Raw genomic sequence first — 17,846 nt, forward strand, 5'->3', positions numbered from 1 at the left:
TTCACTAACAGCTAGGAGATGTTAAAAAAAGAAATAACCCTAAAAGATATAATGAATCAGAAACAAGATACAGTTTAGTCCTTTCTGGTCCATGGAGTCCAGCAGGAATCAGGTCCTCCCAACCCTCAGGGTCTTCCCAGAGGTAGGTGCTATCTTTAGTGTCCACTGCTGGGGCACCCTCCTAGACGGGTTCCTCAAAGTCAGACCACAAGAGCAAACAAACCAGCACAGCCAGGTGCCCTCTCAAGAGCTGCTTTTATGCAACTGATTGGTTTGAGACATGACCTGCTCTTTATCCTGGTACTTTACTTTTCAACAATGCCAAACACAACCATTCCAACAAACAGCAAATCCACACACATAGTCACACACCAAATGCATAAACACGTCTATGGAAAGGACACATTAACGAAAATGGGAAAGTTTCAGAAAGGAGCTAATGAATAAAAGTTAAGAAAGAAAGAAGCTAGTGCTAGAAGGGAAATGACTTTGGTTTGGGAAATGTTCGATTTAAGGTGCCCAAAATATACCCAGGTAGAGATGCATACAAGGTAGAGAAACGTTAATGTGAGTTTATAAGAGAGGCTGACCCTGTAGATGTGTTTAAAAAAAAAAAGAAATAAAAACAAACAACATCAAAAACAAACAGTTCTGGGAATATAGAGAGGAAAGTATAGAAAAGAGAGAAATGAGAGGAAGACCAACACCCATACCTCCACCTCCACCACACTGAGTGGGGAGACACAAGAGGAGAAGGAGCACCCGGCAAGAGAGAGGCACAAAGAGAAGGCAGTAAGACGAGAGAAGAGGCAGCCTTCAAGAAAGAGGGAGCAGGAAACTGTCCAAAATGCTGTAGGATTAGGAAAAGCTGGTTGGATTTTTTTTAAGATTTTATTTATTTATTTGAGAGAGAGAGAATGAGAGATAGAGAGCACGAGAGGGAAGAGGGTCAGAGGGAGAAGCAGACTCCCTGCTGAGCAGGGAGCCCGATGTGGGACTCGATCCCGGGACTCCAGGATCATGATCTGAGCCGAAGGCAGTCGCTTAACCAACTGAGCTACCCAGGCGCCCAAGCTGGTTGGATTTAAATTTAAAAACACAGCTGCCTTTTGAGAGACAGGATTTAGTGTAATAAGGGAACGTCAGAACAGGGAGCTGCAGAGCGATCGGCTAGTGGCGGTGGGACGAGTGTCCTTCCTTCTTGAGGACCATGACAGGGGAGGGAAGGAGAGAGCCTACCACCAGCACCACCAGCACTGGGGCTCTGGAAGCACAGGGACTTTGCCCGGTCTGCTCACTGCTGCATCCTCCGCGCTAAGACCAGTTCCTGGCATGTAAGAGGTGCTCCATAAATATTTGCTCATGGAACGGTGTGTTTATTCAATCAATGTTGCTGTTTGATGAAATAAATGAATTAGTGAATGAACACAGTAACGATATCTGAGGAAGTCTGAGACAATACTCTTGTTAAACAGCATTGCTGTGATTCAGGTATAAATGTGGGCGATAAAGCCTGTAAGCACAGTTCACATCACTGTACTTGGTTGAAGTTAGTCTTTTTGACAGTCATCTGAGGAGAAAGAGAATCTTTTAGGCCCGATCCTGAATTTGGGGAGGCAACCCCTGAGTGTCTGTAGAGCAGAAATCCCTCTCTGCCTTGACCCATAAAGAGATACTGAAAGGAGCTCCTGAGGGGTGGGTTGTGAAGAAGGGGTTCTCCACATGGGGGACAGTGGGCAGCAAGGAATTAAGAATCCAGGTGAGTGCCTGCAAGGTTGTGAAAGCCCTTTAGGAGTAGAGGTCACCTATCTCGGGCTGCTACCCGTTCTCCTACTCGGTATTAAATCCCCTCATTCTGCCCCACATTTAAAGTCACGGTAAAGTTCTGATCTGGGTATGAGAATATAATGGGTTTGGGCAGCACCGGGGGGCGGGAGGATGGCCCGCACTGTGGTGGCAGGAGAAGCAGTATCAAGAGTGGAAGAACCCCCAGGATCAATAATGTGGGGTGACAGCCAAGACACCTTGAAGGTTCAAGGATTTGTTACCTTAGATGACATGGTATTCCTTTACAGGGAATATAGGAAAGAACTTTTTTTTTTCCCTGTTTCTTCTCATTTTGTTTTTGTTTGATTCAGACAAAGGAGAAACTGAGCACATACGCAGTCCAAATGGAGAAAACTGGTGGAGAGCAATAGAAAGAAGGTAGGGTTGTAAGGATCGATACAATGTAATTAAAGAAAGCCCTGGAAGAAAGGAGAGGCTGGATGGGAAGGTTCCTTTTTACAAAGTGGTATAAACAAGGATTGAGAGTAAAGAGATACAAAACAGATGGGAGACACCTGGTGAGGCTTACCTGGAAGTTAGGAGACAGAGCCAGCTAGTGGGCTTTCAGAACATAGAGAGTTCACACAGCTGCTGGGGAAAGGCCACCGGGGAAGCCAGTGAATAAGGGGGTTTCTGCAGTCGTGAGGGGCTAGCTCACGGGAATTTCCAGAAATTCTAAGTAGCACGATTTAATACTATTTACAGCGATATTTGGCAAACCGGAAAGGTTTTTTGCAATTGGAGATGCAGTCCTACCCTGGAGCCAATTTCGGCTCACCTAATGGATCTGCTGCATCCTGAGTCATAATAACAGGATAAACACACCTCAGAGCGGAATCATCTCATTTTAGAAACAATTCTAAAGACAGGTTCTAATCAAAGGAATCACAATTAATCAACCCTGCCTATTTTCCTTCAAATGGAGCCGAGCTGTACTATTTCATACCAAGATCATCAAGGTCTTCCAGATGGAAGAAATCTTGAAAATCATCAAGTCCAACTTCTCACTTACTATGACTTCATTTTTAGAAATCCGAGGCAGAAATTATCAGTGCACACTGGCATCCATGTGGTGCTTTACATTTTTAAGCCTCCTTGGGGGTGCACCTGAGGCCACATAGCTGAGCTCTGGCCAATGGGACATTGGTGGACGTGATCTAAGTCACTCCCAGATCCGGTCCTACCTTGGATTGAAGAAGACCAGCCAATTTGCATCATATCAAACTTTGCTTGAGAGAGAGATAAACTTCCATTTTGCTACTCACTGACATTTGTAGACTTGTCTGTTTCAACAGCAAGCATTCATTGATTCTCAAGCCTTTGAATAACCTAGCAACTCAAAGAACTGCCAGTCAGGCTAGAGAAAGAGATGGAGATAATTATTGCTCACAGATCCAAAAGATTAAGAAGATAGAAGCAGTCATGAAACTCATTTTTATAATATAGTAGCATCTTGGTTATCTAAAGGATATTATTTGAGACATAACCTATAGAAGTTAAGGCCCCACCCCTGAGAAACAGGAAATAAACAGTAGAGGTCTTAAATAACCCAGCCTGAAAGCTAAATAAAGTGTTAGAGGTTCACTCACTACTTAGGCTCTCAGGCTCTTTGTATTTATTCAAGTTATCTTGGAGTAAATAAGTCAATCTTAGAAATCTGTTTATCTCACATCGGATAAGAAACTGGAAATTGATCTGTTTCTGCTTTGTTTGTTCATTTGTTTTGTTTCTTAGATTCCACATATAAATGAAAATATATAGTGTGTCTTTCTCTGACTTTTTTCACTTAGCATAATAACCTCTAGGTTCATCCATGTTGTCACAAAAGTCGAGATCTCCTTTTTTATGGCTGAATAATATTCCTCTGTGTGTGTGCGTGTGTGTACTACATTCTCTTTATCCATTCGTGTATTTTTGGATCCTTAGGTTGCTTCCATATCTTGTCTATTCTAAATAATGCTGCAATAAACATAGGGGTACATATATTTTTTCTATTTAGTGTTTTTTTTTTCTTTACCCAGTAGTGAAATTACTGGATCATATGACATTCTATTTTTAGTTTTTTGAGGAACCTCTCTATACAGTTTTCCACACTGGCTGCACCAATTTAAATTCCCACCCAGAGGGGAGATGGGTGGGGAGATGGGCAAAATGGGTGAAGGGGAGTGGGAGTACGGGCTTCCAGTTACTGAATGTACAAGTCTCAGGGATAAAAGGTATCACACAGGGAAATACAGTCACGGTTTTGCAATAGTGTTCTATGGTGACAGGTGGAAACTATGCTTGTGAGCATAGTGTAATGTACGGAGTTGTCAAATCACCTTCTACTCCTGAAACTAATATAACATTGTGTGTCCACTACACTGAAAAAAAAAAAAGAAAGAAAGAGAGAGAGAGAGAGAGAGAGAGAGACAAAAGAAAAGAAAAGAAAAAAGAAAAGAAAAAAATAGGAAATGGGAAGCAATAAGGACTGGTGCTAGAAGGGACCAAATCACAACATTCTGAGAGTGAAGGAGAGATCAGAATTCTAAAGGCAGAATTTCCAAAAAGCAAGGTAAAGATTTCCATTTTATAATTGAGCCCCACTACTTCTCAGAGTCCTGAAGGCTCACTGGAGATACTCAACCCACAACGGACTAGAAAAAAAAAAAAATGACTTAATGTTCTCAACTAGCCTTTGTTAAGACTCTAAGGTACAAATGTATGTTAAAAATCTCTGCAAATGGTTACTCAAACGGTTTCGATGTTTAAAGTATATTATTTGCAAAAAAAATAATTTTTGAGGACCACCTTATTTCTCTAAGACGCCACACAATGATGCCCCAAAATATGAGACGCTGCCATTTGCATACTGTTTGAGAGCGAGTGGTTCCTCTCAAATCGATGTGGGTGCACACATCCAGCATGAAGGAAACCTGGATTCCTTAAGCAAAATCAGGATCCAAATATCACATGAAGTAGAAAGGACCTCAGAGATCACTCAGTGCAAGTTCCTGGCAGAAAAGTTAGGTGCCCAAAGGACGCCCATTCATCCCACTGTAGAGGAGGAACTGAAGCTCATGCCCCCTTGCTTTTGGAGCCAGGGTACAACCACCTACATCACAATGTTCCCTCCCTGGATAGGCTTACTCTTGCCCTCCCCTCCCAGGCCCTTCTGGAATCCAGAGGTTGATCCAGAAGCATGATGCACTCACCTGCAAAAAGCAGTGTCCAACCGGGGCATGCTCCACCAGGGTGGCGTTGTACACCTGCCTCTGGAAGATGGGCTCGTTGTCATTCACATCGTCCACGGTGATGCTCACCAGGCAGGTGGCAGAGAGTGGGGGTTCTCCGAGGTCTTGGGCTACCACTCTCAACTCCACTGCCTCCTGGACCTCTCGGTCCAGGCTCCGGACGGTGCTGATCATGCCGCTTTCAGGATCAATAGTGAAGGACGGTCCGCACTCCGCGGTGGGCCACACGCCTTCTGGGTTGCAGCGACCCGGAAGGTGGACCAGTGCGTAGCGCAGCCTGGCATGGTCTGTGCCAGCCTCATCCGCATCGGAGGCGCTGACCCACACGACCGCGGTGCCCGGGGCCGCGGCCTCTGACACCGAGGCCAGGTAATGCTCCCTGCTGAAGAGAGGTGGCTGGTCGTTGAGGTCTGCAACTCGGAGCAGCAGCGTTTCCTCTGTGCTCAGCGGCGGGGAGCCCGCATCCGTGGCCACCAGTCGCAAATCGTACAGGTCTCGGCTCTCCCTGTCCAGGGGCCCCTCGACGCAAAGGAAAAATACCCCGGGGGAGCCGCCAGAGCTCAGTGCGAAGGCTCCATCCCCGCCCTCCAAGGACAGCGAGATGCTCCCGCGTCCTAGGGCAACACCAGGCTCCCCGACGGCCTCCTCTTCCTGCTCCGGACCACCGTCCGCGTCGGACACGGAGACGCGAGCCACGTAATCGCCCAGCGCGGCGCCCTCGGAAACGCGCGCGGCCCCTCCCTCGGTGAGGAAGAGCAGGTGAATGGTGGGCGGGTTGTCATTGACGTCGAGCACGGCGATGGACACGCGTACAGTGGCAACCTCGGGCTCGGCCCCTCCGTCGCGGGCCTCGACCACCAGCTGGTGCCAGGCCTGTGCCTCGCGGTCCAGCGGCCTCTGCACCCGCACCACACCGCTCATCTCCTCCACGGTGAAGTAGGCCCCATCGCCTAGTGGCCCGAGCGCCGGCCGGGCGCGGATGCTGTAGCGCACGTGGCCGTTGGGCCCCAGGTCGCGGTCGGTGGCGCGCACGCGACAGACCTCGGCGCCCGGCCGAGCGTCCTCCCGCACCGCGGCGCGGTACTCGCCCTGCTCGAAGACCGGCGGGTTGTCGTTCTCATCCAGCACCCGCAGCTCCACAAGCAGGTGGCCAGTGCGCCGCGGGAGGCCGCCGTCCCAGGCCTCGATATGCAACTTGTGTGTCGCCGCCGCCTCTCGGTCCAAGCGCCGCAGCAGCACCAGGTACAGGGGCTCCAGGGGCGACGAGGACGGTGGTGACCCCGGGGTTCCGTAGCGCAACTGGAAGAACGGCCCTGCGGGATCCTCGAGAAGGTCGGACGGTTGCAGCAGGGTGTAGCCCTGCGTGCTGAACAAGCCCGCGTCCGGGTCACGGGCACCTGGCAGGCGGAAGGCGGTACCTGGAGGGCTGAGCTCGGAGACGTCGAGTTGCAGGGAGTCGCGGGGAAAGCTGGGCGAGTGATCGTTCACGTCGTTGACGCGGATCTCCACCTGCACCACGGCGCCCAGCAGCGTGGCGGCCACAAAGCTGTAGTGGTCCCGCCGCTCGCGGTCCAGGCACCGAGCCGTGCGGATGATGCCGGTGTCCGGATGCACGTGGAAGTCGTCCAACAGCGGTGAGTCATCCGAATCCTCGGATAGAAAGAAGCCGTCCCCCTCCTGCTGCTGTGCAGCCGGCAGCCCCGCGCGGATGTCGCCGACTAGAGTGTCCGGAGGAAGTCCCTCGTCCACGGAAAGGCTGAGGTTGAACACCTGGGCATGTGAACCCGAGGCCGCGCACAGCCACGCGTGCATGAAGAGCCAGAGCAGGAAGCGCTGTCCCCCGGGGGCGCCGCCGCCGCCCGGCAGCCCGCGGGGTGACCCTCTCCTCCCGGGGAACAGAAGGCGCTTCCCGGCTGGAGCCCCCCGCTGCTGGTGCCCTTGGCCCATCCTCCGTCCAGCAGGGCTCGTTTCTCCGCCAGTAAATCGGGAAGGCTCCCGGGTAACTGCCAGCTTGTGTTAAGGTGGCCGAAAAATCCAGTAGCCTCTTCAGTGTCGGGGCCAAAGAAGAAAAGACTTCGTCTGGCAAACCAACAGACCCAGGAGTTGGCTAGGTTCAATCTGCAACTGGTGAAAGCGTCCTCCGCCTGCCGCTCACGCAGACAGGGAAGCTCTAGCCGCCTCTGCCGCTGCAGCCACCTCTTCAGCCCCTGGGTTTCTTCCAATGAGTCTCATCTCTTTTTCCTGTCTCCTTTTATTCCTTTTACATCTGTTCCTTGTTCTGCTCGGCTTGTTGTTTCCCCCTGGTAAAGTCAGGTGCATTATTTCTTTTGCCAAAAAGGATGAAATTATTTAAAGCGCGCACACACAAGGAGAGGCTGGGGGTCGGCCCGGGGAAGGGGGTGGAGTAAGGGCTGGGAGGCCGAGTGCGGGCGCCGGGCGGGAGCGGAGGAGGGAGGGAGGGAGGGAGGGAGAGAAGGCTCCGGCTGCGGCAGTGCCAGCGGCTCCGGGGACGGCCTCTCCCCGCCGCGTCTCGGGGCGCCGAGGACCGCCCGGCTCCAGCTCCGACCCAGCCCACGCCGCCCCCGCTCCCTTCTCCTCCCCGCCAGTGACGCGGCGCACACGAGGGCCAACTCCAACCTGCGAGTGGCCGCTCTGCAGCAGGGCGCGCTCTCGCCTGGGCCGGGGACCCAAGAGAGGGGAGCGCGGGAGGAAGGACGCGCAGATTTGGGCCGCGAGGCGCGCGGCCGTCGCGCAGGCCTGCGGTCTGCCCCGGCTTTGCGGGCCAAGTGGCGCTGGGTGCGGGGAGGCGGGAGCAGCAGCCCCTCCACGCCTTCCTCCCTCCATCCCCTGGACGGTTCCTTCGGCAGGCCTGACGCTTGGCTCAGGCTGAGCAGAGGGTGGGGGTTAGAATCACTTTAGGGAGCCAAACTTGTGTTCCCCATTTGGCGAGAGAGATTCGTCCCCAGCGGAAGGACAGATGGGAGTCAAAGGCCGATGCGCAGCTGGGGCCGGGATGACTGCAAAGGGGGGGGGGGGGGGGGGGCGGAACTTGGAAAAACCTTCGCGAAACCCCGAGAAATCTGTGATACACATGGTGCAAACCGTGCTTTATTATGCCGCGCTACTACTCAGCGACGTGTGAGGGTCGCGTCACTCCCCTCTGCCACCGAAAATGACGACAATAGATTCGGCTTGTGAACACTTTCTTATGCATTCAGCGCCATCACAACACTTCCAGGATGTTTTATGATGCTGATTTATGGGCAGAAAGATGGGGTAGCTCAGGCCAGACCACCTGACCAGCACTTCACCATGGCCTCTGAGCAAGGAAGTTTGCAGTCAGGGCCGCTGCTGACAGTACTTTCAAACTAGCTTCTGTCTGAGTCCAAGAAAAATTCCAATAAATTGCCAGTCGCAGGTTTCCCTTCAATTATCTGTAATGATAGGTAGAAATTGATAAATGGCCTCTAATAAAAAAATGCCTGAAGAAGGACTCTGCCTTCTTGAGAATGGCTGGTCCTATTTAGCAAATGGTTTCTGCAATTTTGCATTTAGGCCAAAGGGAAGAATTAATTTCCTAGATACTGTTGCTCTCCTTTAAGGAGGACCAACAGCGCTGCATGATGGTTCTGGGCTGCAAGTCAAATGCCTTTTAATATTTGGTGGAGTTATATATATAACTGCTAATCTACACCATTATCTCTACCTCTGACAAAATAATAATAAAAATTTATTTTATAGCTGATATGTTGCATGTAAATAGAGACATTATTAAAATACATCCAGCTGCCTCTCACCGGTGAAGTCTCCTTACCATTAAGGAGACCAGGTGTGAGTCTTTAGAATCTTCTTTCACCTCAACCTCTTCAATCTCACTTGAACCAGTCCCCCGCCTCTACTCTTACCCCCCTATAAGTAATTCTCAGACAAGCATCTGGAATATTTTTTTAAAGCTAATTCAAATCATGTCTCCCCCTGCTTAGAACCTGCCAATATATTTCCATTATGCTTGGATTATAATTCAGGCTCCTCCCAATTGTACAAAACTAACATTGCCCTACCCACCTTTCCAGCCTCATCTTATACCACCACTCTTGATTCAGATGTACTGCCTTTTTTCTGATACTGGTATTTGCTACAGACTGAATGTTTGTGTCTTCCTCAAAATTCATGTGTTGTCATCCTACACCCCCCCCAACCCCGCCAACGTGATGGTATTAAGAGGTGGGGTCTTTGGATTAGATGACATCATGGGATTAGTGTCATAAGAGTCAGGAGAGAGCCTGATGCTCTCTGTTCTCTGCTGTGTGAGGAACATAGGAGGTGAGCAGTCCACAACCAGGAAGAGGGCCCTCCCCAGGACTTGACTATGCCGATGCTCTAATATCGGACTTCTAGCCTCCAGAACTGGGAGAAATAAATTTCTGTTGTTTATAAGCCACCTAGTCTATGGTACTTTTTTATAGCAGCCTGAAGACAGTGCATTTGAATTGTTAAAACTTTTCTGTGCCTGGGAGTTATTTCTTCTGCTTTGTGAAGATTTTGCTCTATCTCATTTAGGTCTTAATTCAAATACCAACTGTTTGGAATCCTCTCTTGACCACTCTACTCAAGTAGCTTCTCCACCATAAACCCTTATCCTCATATTAGATTTCATTCACAACACCTATCGGAGCCTGAAATTAGCTTGCTTTATTCAGTTGTTTATTAAATTATTGTGATCTTAACCCTCTTCGTGCACTTGAAGCATTGCTTTATCCTGGAACCCAGATCAGTACCTATCACATAAATGGGTCTCCATTTACTAAACAGGTGTTGGATGACTGGATAGATGGTTGGTTTAGCTGATGGGTGGATGGAGGGATAAGTCTGTTAAAGGAGAGATTTGAAGCCATGATTCAGAATTAATTGACCATGAAATCCTTTATTGTGATGAATTGTATCTTCACAGTTTACTCATTTTAATCATTCTACGGGGCTTCGTGAACTAATTTTTGAACTTCAGCTTATTTTGCAGAGTGTATTGTTACCAAATATTTACTTGAGTCTAAAAATAAAGGAAAAGCAGCTAGTTCTTCTGCATCTTTCACTGACATTCTTTGTAAACAGTGGTTTGGTTTAGAAACAAATGAAAAATCAAAAACTTCAAACATCTATTTTCCCACTAGTTTTTAAGCTTTATAATTTAAGCATGTGCAATTCAAGGTCTCCTGCCCACTTCATACCCTTCATTGAATGCCTTGAGCAGCATTCTAAATTGAAAATTCAATTTGGTGGGGTTAAAAAAAAGGAGCATTTCTCAAATATGCAAAAAACAATTTTAGATTCTAGCACAGAAGCCAATAGCTTTGCAAGAAATAGGTCAAGGTCTGACCCTTAGGGAGGAGTATCATGGTGTAACTGGCAGGAGTCTGGGCATTGAAGCTGGGCAACCTCGGCTCTGCTCTATAATTGTAGGCAGATTATTTCAATCTTGTTAAGCCTCAGTTTCTTGCTCTCTAAATTGGGGGTTATACTATCTAATTTACAAGACGTTTTGAGTCTTGAGTGAGGCGATGTATGTAGACTAACACAGAGAAGACATCAGCAAATATACTTCTCTTGCCCCTGTTTGTGTGATGAAATATCTTAGGGGCAAAGTGGTTTGGGATTCTCAGTCATATCAAATTCTGACTTCTTAGCCATCCTGGATGTGTGGAGAGGGAGATGAAAACTTCCCAGTATCACAGAGAGCAGCCATCATGGGCAGAAAAGCCCAGAGCAGATCTTCACCGAGTGTTACATGGTTTAAGTAGTACAGGAAGTCCATCAACCAAAGACGTTTTCTCCCAGACTGTAGATAGCCCCTAGTTAACTTAAATAGTCTAAATAGTTACTAAGTGCTCATAATGTTCAAAGCTGCTCCCACCAACCCTTTGGCTGGGGCAGGGGGGGGGAATTATAATTACTATCCCATGTTACAGATGAAGAAACTGAGGTTCAGGGCATGGCAAATAACTTGGCCAAAGTTACATAGGTGTTAAGTGGTGGGATTGGAATCTGAGCCTAGACAGCTTTGCTTCAGCGTCCTTGGCCTTTGGAGCTTTTCACTGGTCATTTATCATCTCTATGATTTTCTGCTTAAGGCGAACTGCCTTGCTTCTCAACAACAGAGAGAAGAACTCTAGACAGCATGTCTGTGCGAGTGGTGGGATGGCATGGGAGAAGAGCCACAAAGAGGTGACTACTTGAGAGTGCACCGAGAAGAAACTATTTAGAAATGGGGCATTAAAGCCAAGTGAGGAGGAAGATCCTGTGGAAGATAGAGGGTTTCTTCCCACCTCTTCCCCCAGAAGGAAGACCCTCTGAGGCTAGGAAGGACACCTTCACAGCCAGGGGTGCCTCTCCTATTTTTTGGCTCACATGTTATTATCTCTCTAAGAGGATGAGCTGAAGAATGGAACTCGTGATGGTTAAATTTTATGTATCAATTTGTCTAGACTATGGTGCCAAGCATGATAGGTAATAGAGCACTACTCCAAATGTTGTTGTGAAGGTAATTTGTAAATGCAATTAACATCAACAGTGGGTTGACTTTAAGTGAAGGAGAATGCGCTTGACAATATGGTGGGCCTCACACAATCAGTTGAAGGCCTTAAGAGCAAACTGAGGTTTCCCAGAGAAGAAGGAATTGTGCTTAAAGACCGTTACATAGAAATCCTGCCTGAGCTTCCAGTCCGCTGGCCTACCCTCCAAATTTTGGACTTATCAACCCACACAATCATGTCTGCCAATTACCAGGTATGTATTGGTTCTGTTTCTCTAAAGAACCCTGACTGATATAGAGCTTTATAAGAAGAGATGATTTAATGTCTATTATCATAGTCTGTATTTGATATACATATATTTCATGTTCTGAAAGTATTAAAATCAGAATCCTGGACATGATGGAGGTCTCGCCCAGAGAGGTGATTACATGATAGGTAATCAAGTCTACTTCCCTACCTTAGGATCTAAGTGTCCAAAAGAGATGATAGTCTTTTCCCTCTTTTTTAATTTTGAACACAGATTGTGTGCACACCCATTCTATTTTCCGAGCCCAACAGAATATGATTAAATTTTATAGAGTACCTGTCTCTGTTTTTGATATCAACATATAGTTATTTCCTCTGATTCTTTGGGAACATGAAGAAAAACTTTATTCCAAAATTCCATCATATGGTTGGAGAGAAGTATGACATGGCTTATCATTAAGTAGATTTATATATATTATATCAAATCATATTTTTCAAATCTAGTAGAAGCTGGAATGTGTTACATATACAAAAATTCTCCCTATATTTGAAGATTATAATATAAGTAGGTTTGAGACAGAACCCCTAGGTAAAGTAATTTCTGCCTGACTTTCGCCAAGTCTCCTCTCTCTCTCTTAAATTGCTTATTCTCCTTCCCAATAATTGGTAAGGCAGACCAACTTCTCCCCACTCCCTTCACCAGGCTCCAGATGGCCTACAAAGGCCAATCAAACCTGCTCAAACACATAGCCTTTAAGATTAGGCTTCTTTGACTGTCTTTGGCACACACACACAAACACACACACACACACACACACACACTCTCACACACACCATCTTGCTTTCCCTGAAAGCTTTTCTTTAGATAAAATAATCCCAGCTTCCTATTTCCCCAGCCCTTTAATCATTTTGTTTCTGTTCTCTGAACTCATTCCAATTTCCCTATACATTGTGTGAGATGTGGAAACCAAAACCACACAACATTTTCTAACAGGGTCTATGGATTGCCAAATTTAGGGAGGCTGACTTACTTCTTCAATCAGAAATCAAAGCCAAGTCCAACAGGTTCTTAACAAGTGGATGTTGGAACAGGTGTGACACCCCCATTCAATAAAGCAACACCTTCTGAATAGATAATTATTCAGTGTGGAAAGGTAATTTACTTGCTTTCACTGAAAGGGATTTTTAGAATATTCATGTATGTGTATAAAACAGCATGAAAGACATAGTGACAAAAAAGATAAATAGTGGTTAATTCTGCCCATATTTTTCTAGGTGTAATTGCTCTTGTGCGAAGTAAAGGAAACTGATCTGTTTCCTGGGACAAAGCAAAGTTCACTGAAATACATATACATAATATATGTTATAATAATTCCAAGCAAGGGAAAGCAAAGGAAATACCCAGGACCCTGCCAATCCCACAAATATTCAGTGAGAAAAACACCTGGATTCTCCCCAAGCCACAGATGTTCAGTTGGAAAATGCCTGGATCCCATTGAATCAAGGCAGTCAGGGAAAAGAGCCACATCCGGCCCAGTTTGTCTCCTCAGTACGACAGGCACACATGAATCCTATTTGATCAAGACACAGTTATTTTGGAAATAAATAGATCCTGCTGGATTCAAGCACAGTTCACGATTAGCACACACAGATGGGGATGTACTGGGTACAGATACTATCTACAAGAAACTCCTTCAATATACAGACATTTGGTAAGAAAGCTCACGCCGCAGATTTTTGGCTATGTCAGTATCTAGGTTATTTCTCTCAGGGAATATATGTGGATCTGGCAGCTCTGCTCCTTGATTCAGTTTGCCTGGATCACACAGGACCAGAGCGCCTTGCCCTGATTCTCTAGATTTAGCAGTGTGTATAGGTAAGGAGAAATGCAAAAAGTGAATAAAGCCACTTTGGTTTTCCTTAGTATGATCAAAACTGCAGCAGCATCATAACAGGAATGTTCCAGGCCTTTTGAAAGCATGTAAATGGAGAAGAAAAAAAAAACCTGTATCTCTATCATCACAATTTACATTTTCTACATATTTCCATTTTTTTTACCTAAACTTCTTTTGTATCCAATGCAACATTTTCACTACACTTTCCAAATAACTTTTTAGCCATTCATGATACAAATACCACTACTGACTATGAAACTCACCTAAAAATTAGGTAGATATTTACAACAATTAAATAATTATTGTATTTACCTACTCTAAGTCATGCAGAGGTTTCCTATAGCTATTATAATTTATAAGGATTATAGTAGTGCTTAATACTTTTTTTTTTGAGAGAGAGAGAGAGCAAGTGGAGGCGGCAAAGGGAGAGGGAGAGAATCTTAAGCAGACCCTGAGATTATGACCCTGAGATCATGACCTGAGCCAATATCAAGAGTCAGATGCTTAAACAATTGAGCCACCTGGGCACCCCACCAGTGATTAATACTTTTAAAGGTGTTTTTATATTGTAGTCAAAGCTAATCCTGAAGAGAGAAACTGTGCTTTGAAAAGCCACAGATTTAGAGTGTGAGGGCCCAGAAATCCTGAGGTCTTGGGAAAGTCTCTTCCACCCGATGACTTCCCCCAGAAAACTGGATCGCCATACCTGGAGAGGCAAATGGTAGAAACTGCTTCATGAATTCAAAGGCCCCTCAAATTTCCTCCGATTGACTGCCGATGTCTTGTTTCCCATCACTATTTGTATCCATTATAAAAAAGAGAAAAACAGAAGAATGAAATCCCAGAAGCTCTTGGCCTGGCAAGATGCATTCAATGAATAAACCACAGTCTCGCAGGAAGGCAGGCCTAAGTCCCATGGTCAACGATATGCTTTCTGACCACTGTACACTGAGTGTTTTCGCCATCAAACTGAGCTCCAGGGTATCTACAGCAAGCAACATTACTGAATTTGCAGGAGCTACTCCTCAAACAGAGCTTCCTGTATCCACAAATGTATTTTTTTTCCTTTGCCTTCACAGGCTTTTACCTCTGATCTTCTATTTATAAATCCAGCTTCCGAGTTTTTGCTCTGCGCTTTATATTCAAGATCTCTTTTGAAGGCCCTCAGCTTCTCCTGTATTTTTATCCCCAGCTCACCTGCGTCACCTGTGGGTGTTATACTCTGTTCCTTCTTTCTTCAAAGCCCTGGTCTCTCCAATCCAGGCAGAATGGGGAAGCTGAAAAGTAACAGCTATAAAAAATGCACTATAGAGGAGATGCTTTAAAGAGCCAAATGATAAAGACCTCCCTTCACGAGGCCCAGATGAATATTAAGTGCCGAGAAGCAACCACCAGCAAACAGAGAGGCAATTGCTCATTTTCGAGCAAGTGCATCACGCCGCCCATGAGGGACAAGGCAGAGCTGTACAAGGCTGCAGAATGACCCCAGCTGCCAACCCTTGAACTCTGCAGGTGCCAAGAGTGAACAATTCCAGGATCGCAGCCCTTATTCTGCAAGCATGTCACCAGCATCAAAGCCATTTTCACAACTCAAGGTAATCTGAAGGATGAGTTCCTGACCTCATTTTCCCTGGCTCCTACATATGCACCCCTGCAGTCCCCTGTGGGAGCTAAAATAATGCCACCCCTCAAAGATGTCCATGATCTCATCCCCAGAGCCTACCAGTGTGTTACTTTCTGTGGTTAAAAGGACTTTGCAGTTGGGATCAAGTTATGGATCTTGAGATGGAGAGACTGTCTAAATGGGCCCTTATAAGTGAACGGAGGAGGGTCAGAGGCAGAGAAGGAGGTAGGAGAAGAGAAGCGAAGGTCAGTGTGAAGGGGCCATGAGGGAAAGAATTCAGTCAGCCTCTACAAGGTGGAAAAGGCAAGGGAAATATATTCTCCTCAGAGCACCCAGAAGGAACACAGCCCCTTTGACCCATTGGTTTTAGCCCAGGAAGAACTGTGGCAGGCGTCTCACCTCCAGAACTGTAAAATAGTACGTTTGTATTATTTTAGGCCCCTAAGTTTGTGGTAATTCGTTGCAGGAGCAACGAGAAGCTAATACTTCCCTCGACAGTCCCAGGGTCAGTGTGTCTTCTTTCTGGCATTCTCCATAGCAGGTACCTATGTTCCCAGAGCCTCTGTTATCTCTCAAATACCTGAGTTCTCAGTTGCAAAGAAGGAGGAAGTTACCACAGCATCGGTTTTGCTTCCAGCCAATAGCATCTCCAGGGATTAGCTCCAGCTTGAAATTTGGGCAGATTCATTTCAGGGAACATTTCTTATAATGTCAAGATGAGTTTTTTTCTTTGATTTAAATGCATTATCCAAAGTTTTATCTTTGTATACAATGTTTTTAAAAAATATACCTGCAACAGAAAGGCACTCCTGTTGAAAGCTTAAGGGAATAATGTGCAACTAAAACACAATTCTGATGGCTACCACCTTCATTAGATGTGCATTTGGGGTATGGTTGAGAGGTAGCCACAATATATCCGAAGAAGGTGAGAGTCTTTGGGAACACAAAGATTACTTTTAAAGCAAAATGCATGGCCCCAAAGCCAGAAAATGGGGTTCTGGTTGCATTGCGGAGAGAAATAAATCCTGACTGTGGAAACAATGTGTTATATAATGGGCCATGAAATCTACTCACTGGGAGGTGAGGGGCCCAAGAGGTAGGAAACCTACTAATGCACACAGGTAAGGTTTTTTTTCATCTGGCATACTCAGATGTAAATGCAGTGGTTTTCAAACTTTTCTGACCCACTGTATTAAAATATATTTCGGGGCACCTGGGTGGCTCAGTCGTTAAGCGTCGGCCTTCGGCTCAGGTCATGATCCCAGGGTCCTGGGATGGAGCCCCGCAACGGGCTCCTTGCTCAGCGGGAGCCTGCTTCTCCCTCTTCCATTCCCCCTACTGTGTTCCCTCTCTCACTGTGTCTCTCTCTGTCAAATAAATAAATAAAATCTTTAAAAATATATATATATATTTCAATATCATATGCCACTACACACACACACACTGTAACTGGAACAATAGTTTCATGACAACCCACTTACTCTTACAATGTGAGATGGACTCTGACATTTCTAATTTTGTTGTTATTTTTCATTGTTAATTTTTTAAATGCTGGCCAGGACCCACTAAGTGGTCATGATCTGCAGTTTAAAAGCACATCTTCTGTAAGCTCCCTGTTCAGCAGGGTGTTTGCTGCTCCCCCCACTAGTACTCTCTCTCTCTCTTTCTGACAAATAAATAAATGAAATCTTAAAAAAAAAAAATCTTCTGCAGTACATACTATTTAACACTAAAATAGGTATTTTCTTCCCGATTAGTACTAAGGGTTTTTTTCATTATTACCTAGTAACTTAAAAATGAAATGCTAGTTTGGAACTGACTACCTTGAAGGTCTTTTCCAACTTTATGATTTCATAGTTTTTCCTCAAAAGGAACAGTATTTTACCCACTGTTTCTTTTTTAATAGAATGAAGCTAGGACTGACAACTTGGAACCTTCCCTCCAGTAAGTTCAGTTTAATAAATCAATGTTTTTTTCTAAAATAGTTCTGATACTTCTTGTTCTTCAGTGATTAATTCCTAATCAAAATCAGGAACTCTTGAAAATATTGTCAGAGTTTGGGCCATATAGGCATTGGTATTTGCGAATTTTGATTTCAGGAATTAGGGAAGCCGACTCACTGCTAAGGGATAAAGTGAGTCATTCCCTGAGAGAATTTTGATTTGGGATCCTAGCCACAAAAATCTGCTCCACTCCCCATCGCTAAATTTACTCGAGGCAGGTAATGCTAGACTCCTAAGACTCACAGAAAACTGCTCACCTTCGCTTTGTTTCAACAATTATGCTTCGTAACACACTTCTCAGTTTCTCGCCTGTAAAATAGAAGTAACACTAAACTCTCAGGGCCCAGGAATAGTTAATAAATTGTGCTAACCTACAGAGATGGAAAACAATAGCAATCACTCATCAGTTTGCTAAGCGGTGACAGATTCCAATTTCCCATTTTCTAGAGACACTCTCCTTATTACCAGGCAAAACCAGACCAGTTAACTTG

General features: G+C 45.8%; 1 protein-coding gene across 1 annotated transcript in view; it reads right to left on the reverse strand.

Moving 5' to 3' along the window:
* The window catches only part of DCHS2 (dachsous cadherin-related 2), a 247,011-nt gene extending 239,560 nt beyond the window's left edge, over positions 1-7,451 (reverse strand). The window contains exon 1 of the mRNA XM_073892386.1: positions 5,022-7,451. Coding sequence (XP_073748487.1) covers positions 5,022-7,007 — 1,986 coding nt within the window. The 5' untranslated portion in view covers positions 7,008-7,451. The remainder of the gene's footprint in view (positions 1-5,021) is intronic.
* Between the last annotated feature and the right edge of the window lie 10,395 nt (positions 7,452-17,846).

The sequence above is a fragment of the Callorhinus ursinus genome, unplaced genomic scaffold (assembly GCF_003265705.2).
Source record: "Callorhinus ursinus isolate GAN/ISIS: 27379988/994484 unplaced genomic scaffold, GSC_fseal_2.0 scaffold4, whole genome shotgun sequence".
NCBI classification, from domain to species: Eukaryota; Metazoa; Chordata; class Mammalia; order Carnivora; family Otariidae; genus Callorhinus; species Callorhinus ursinus.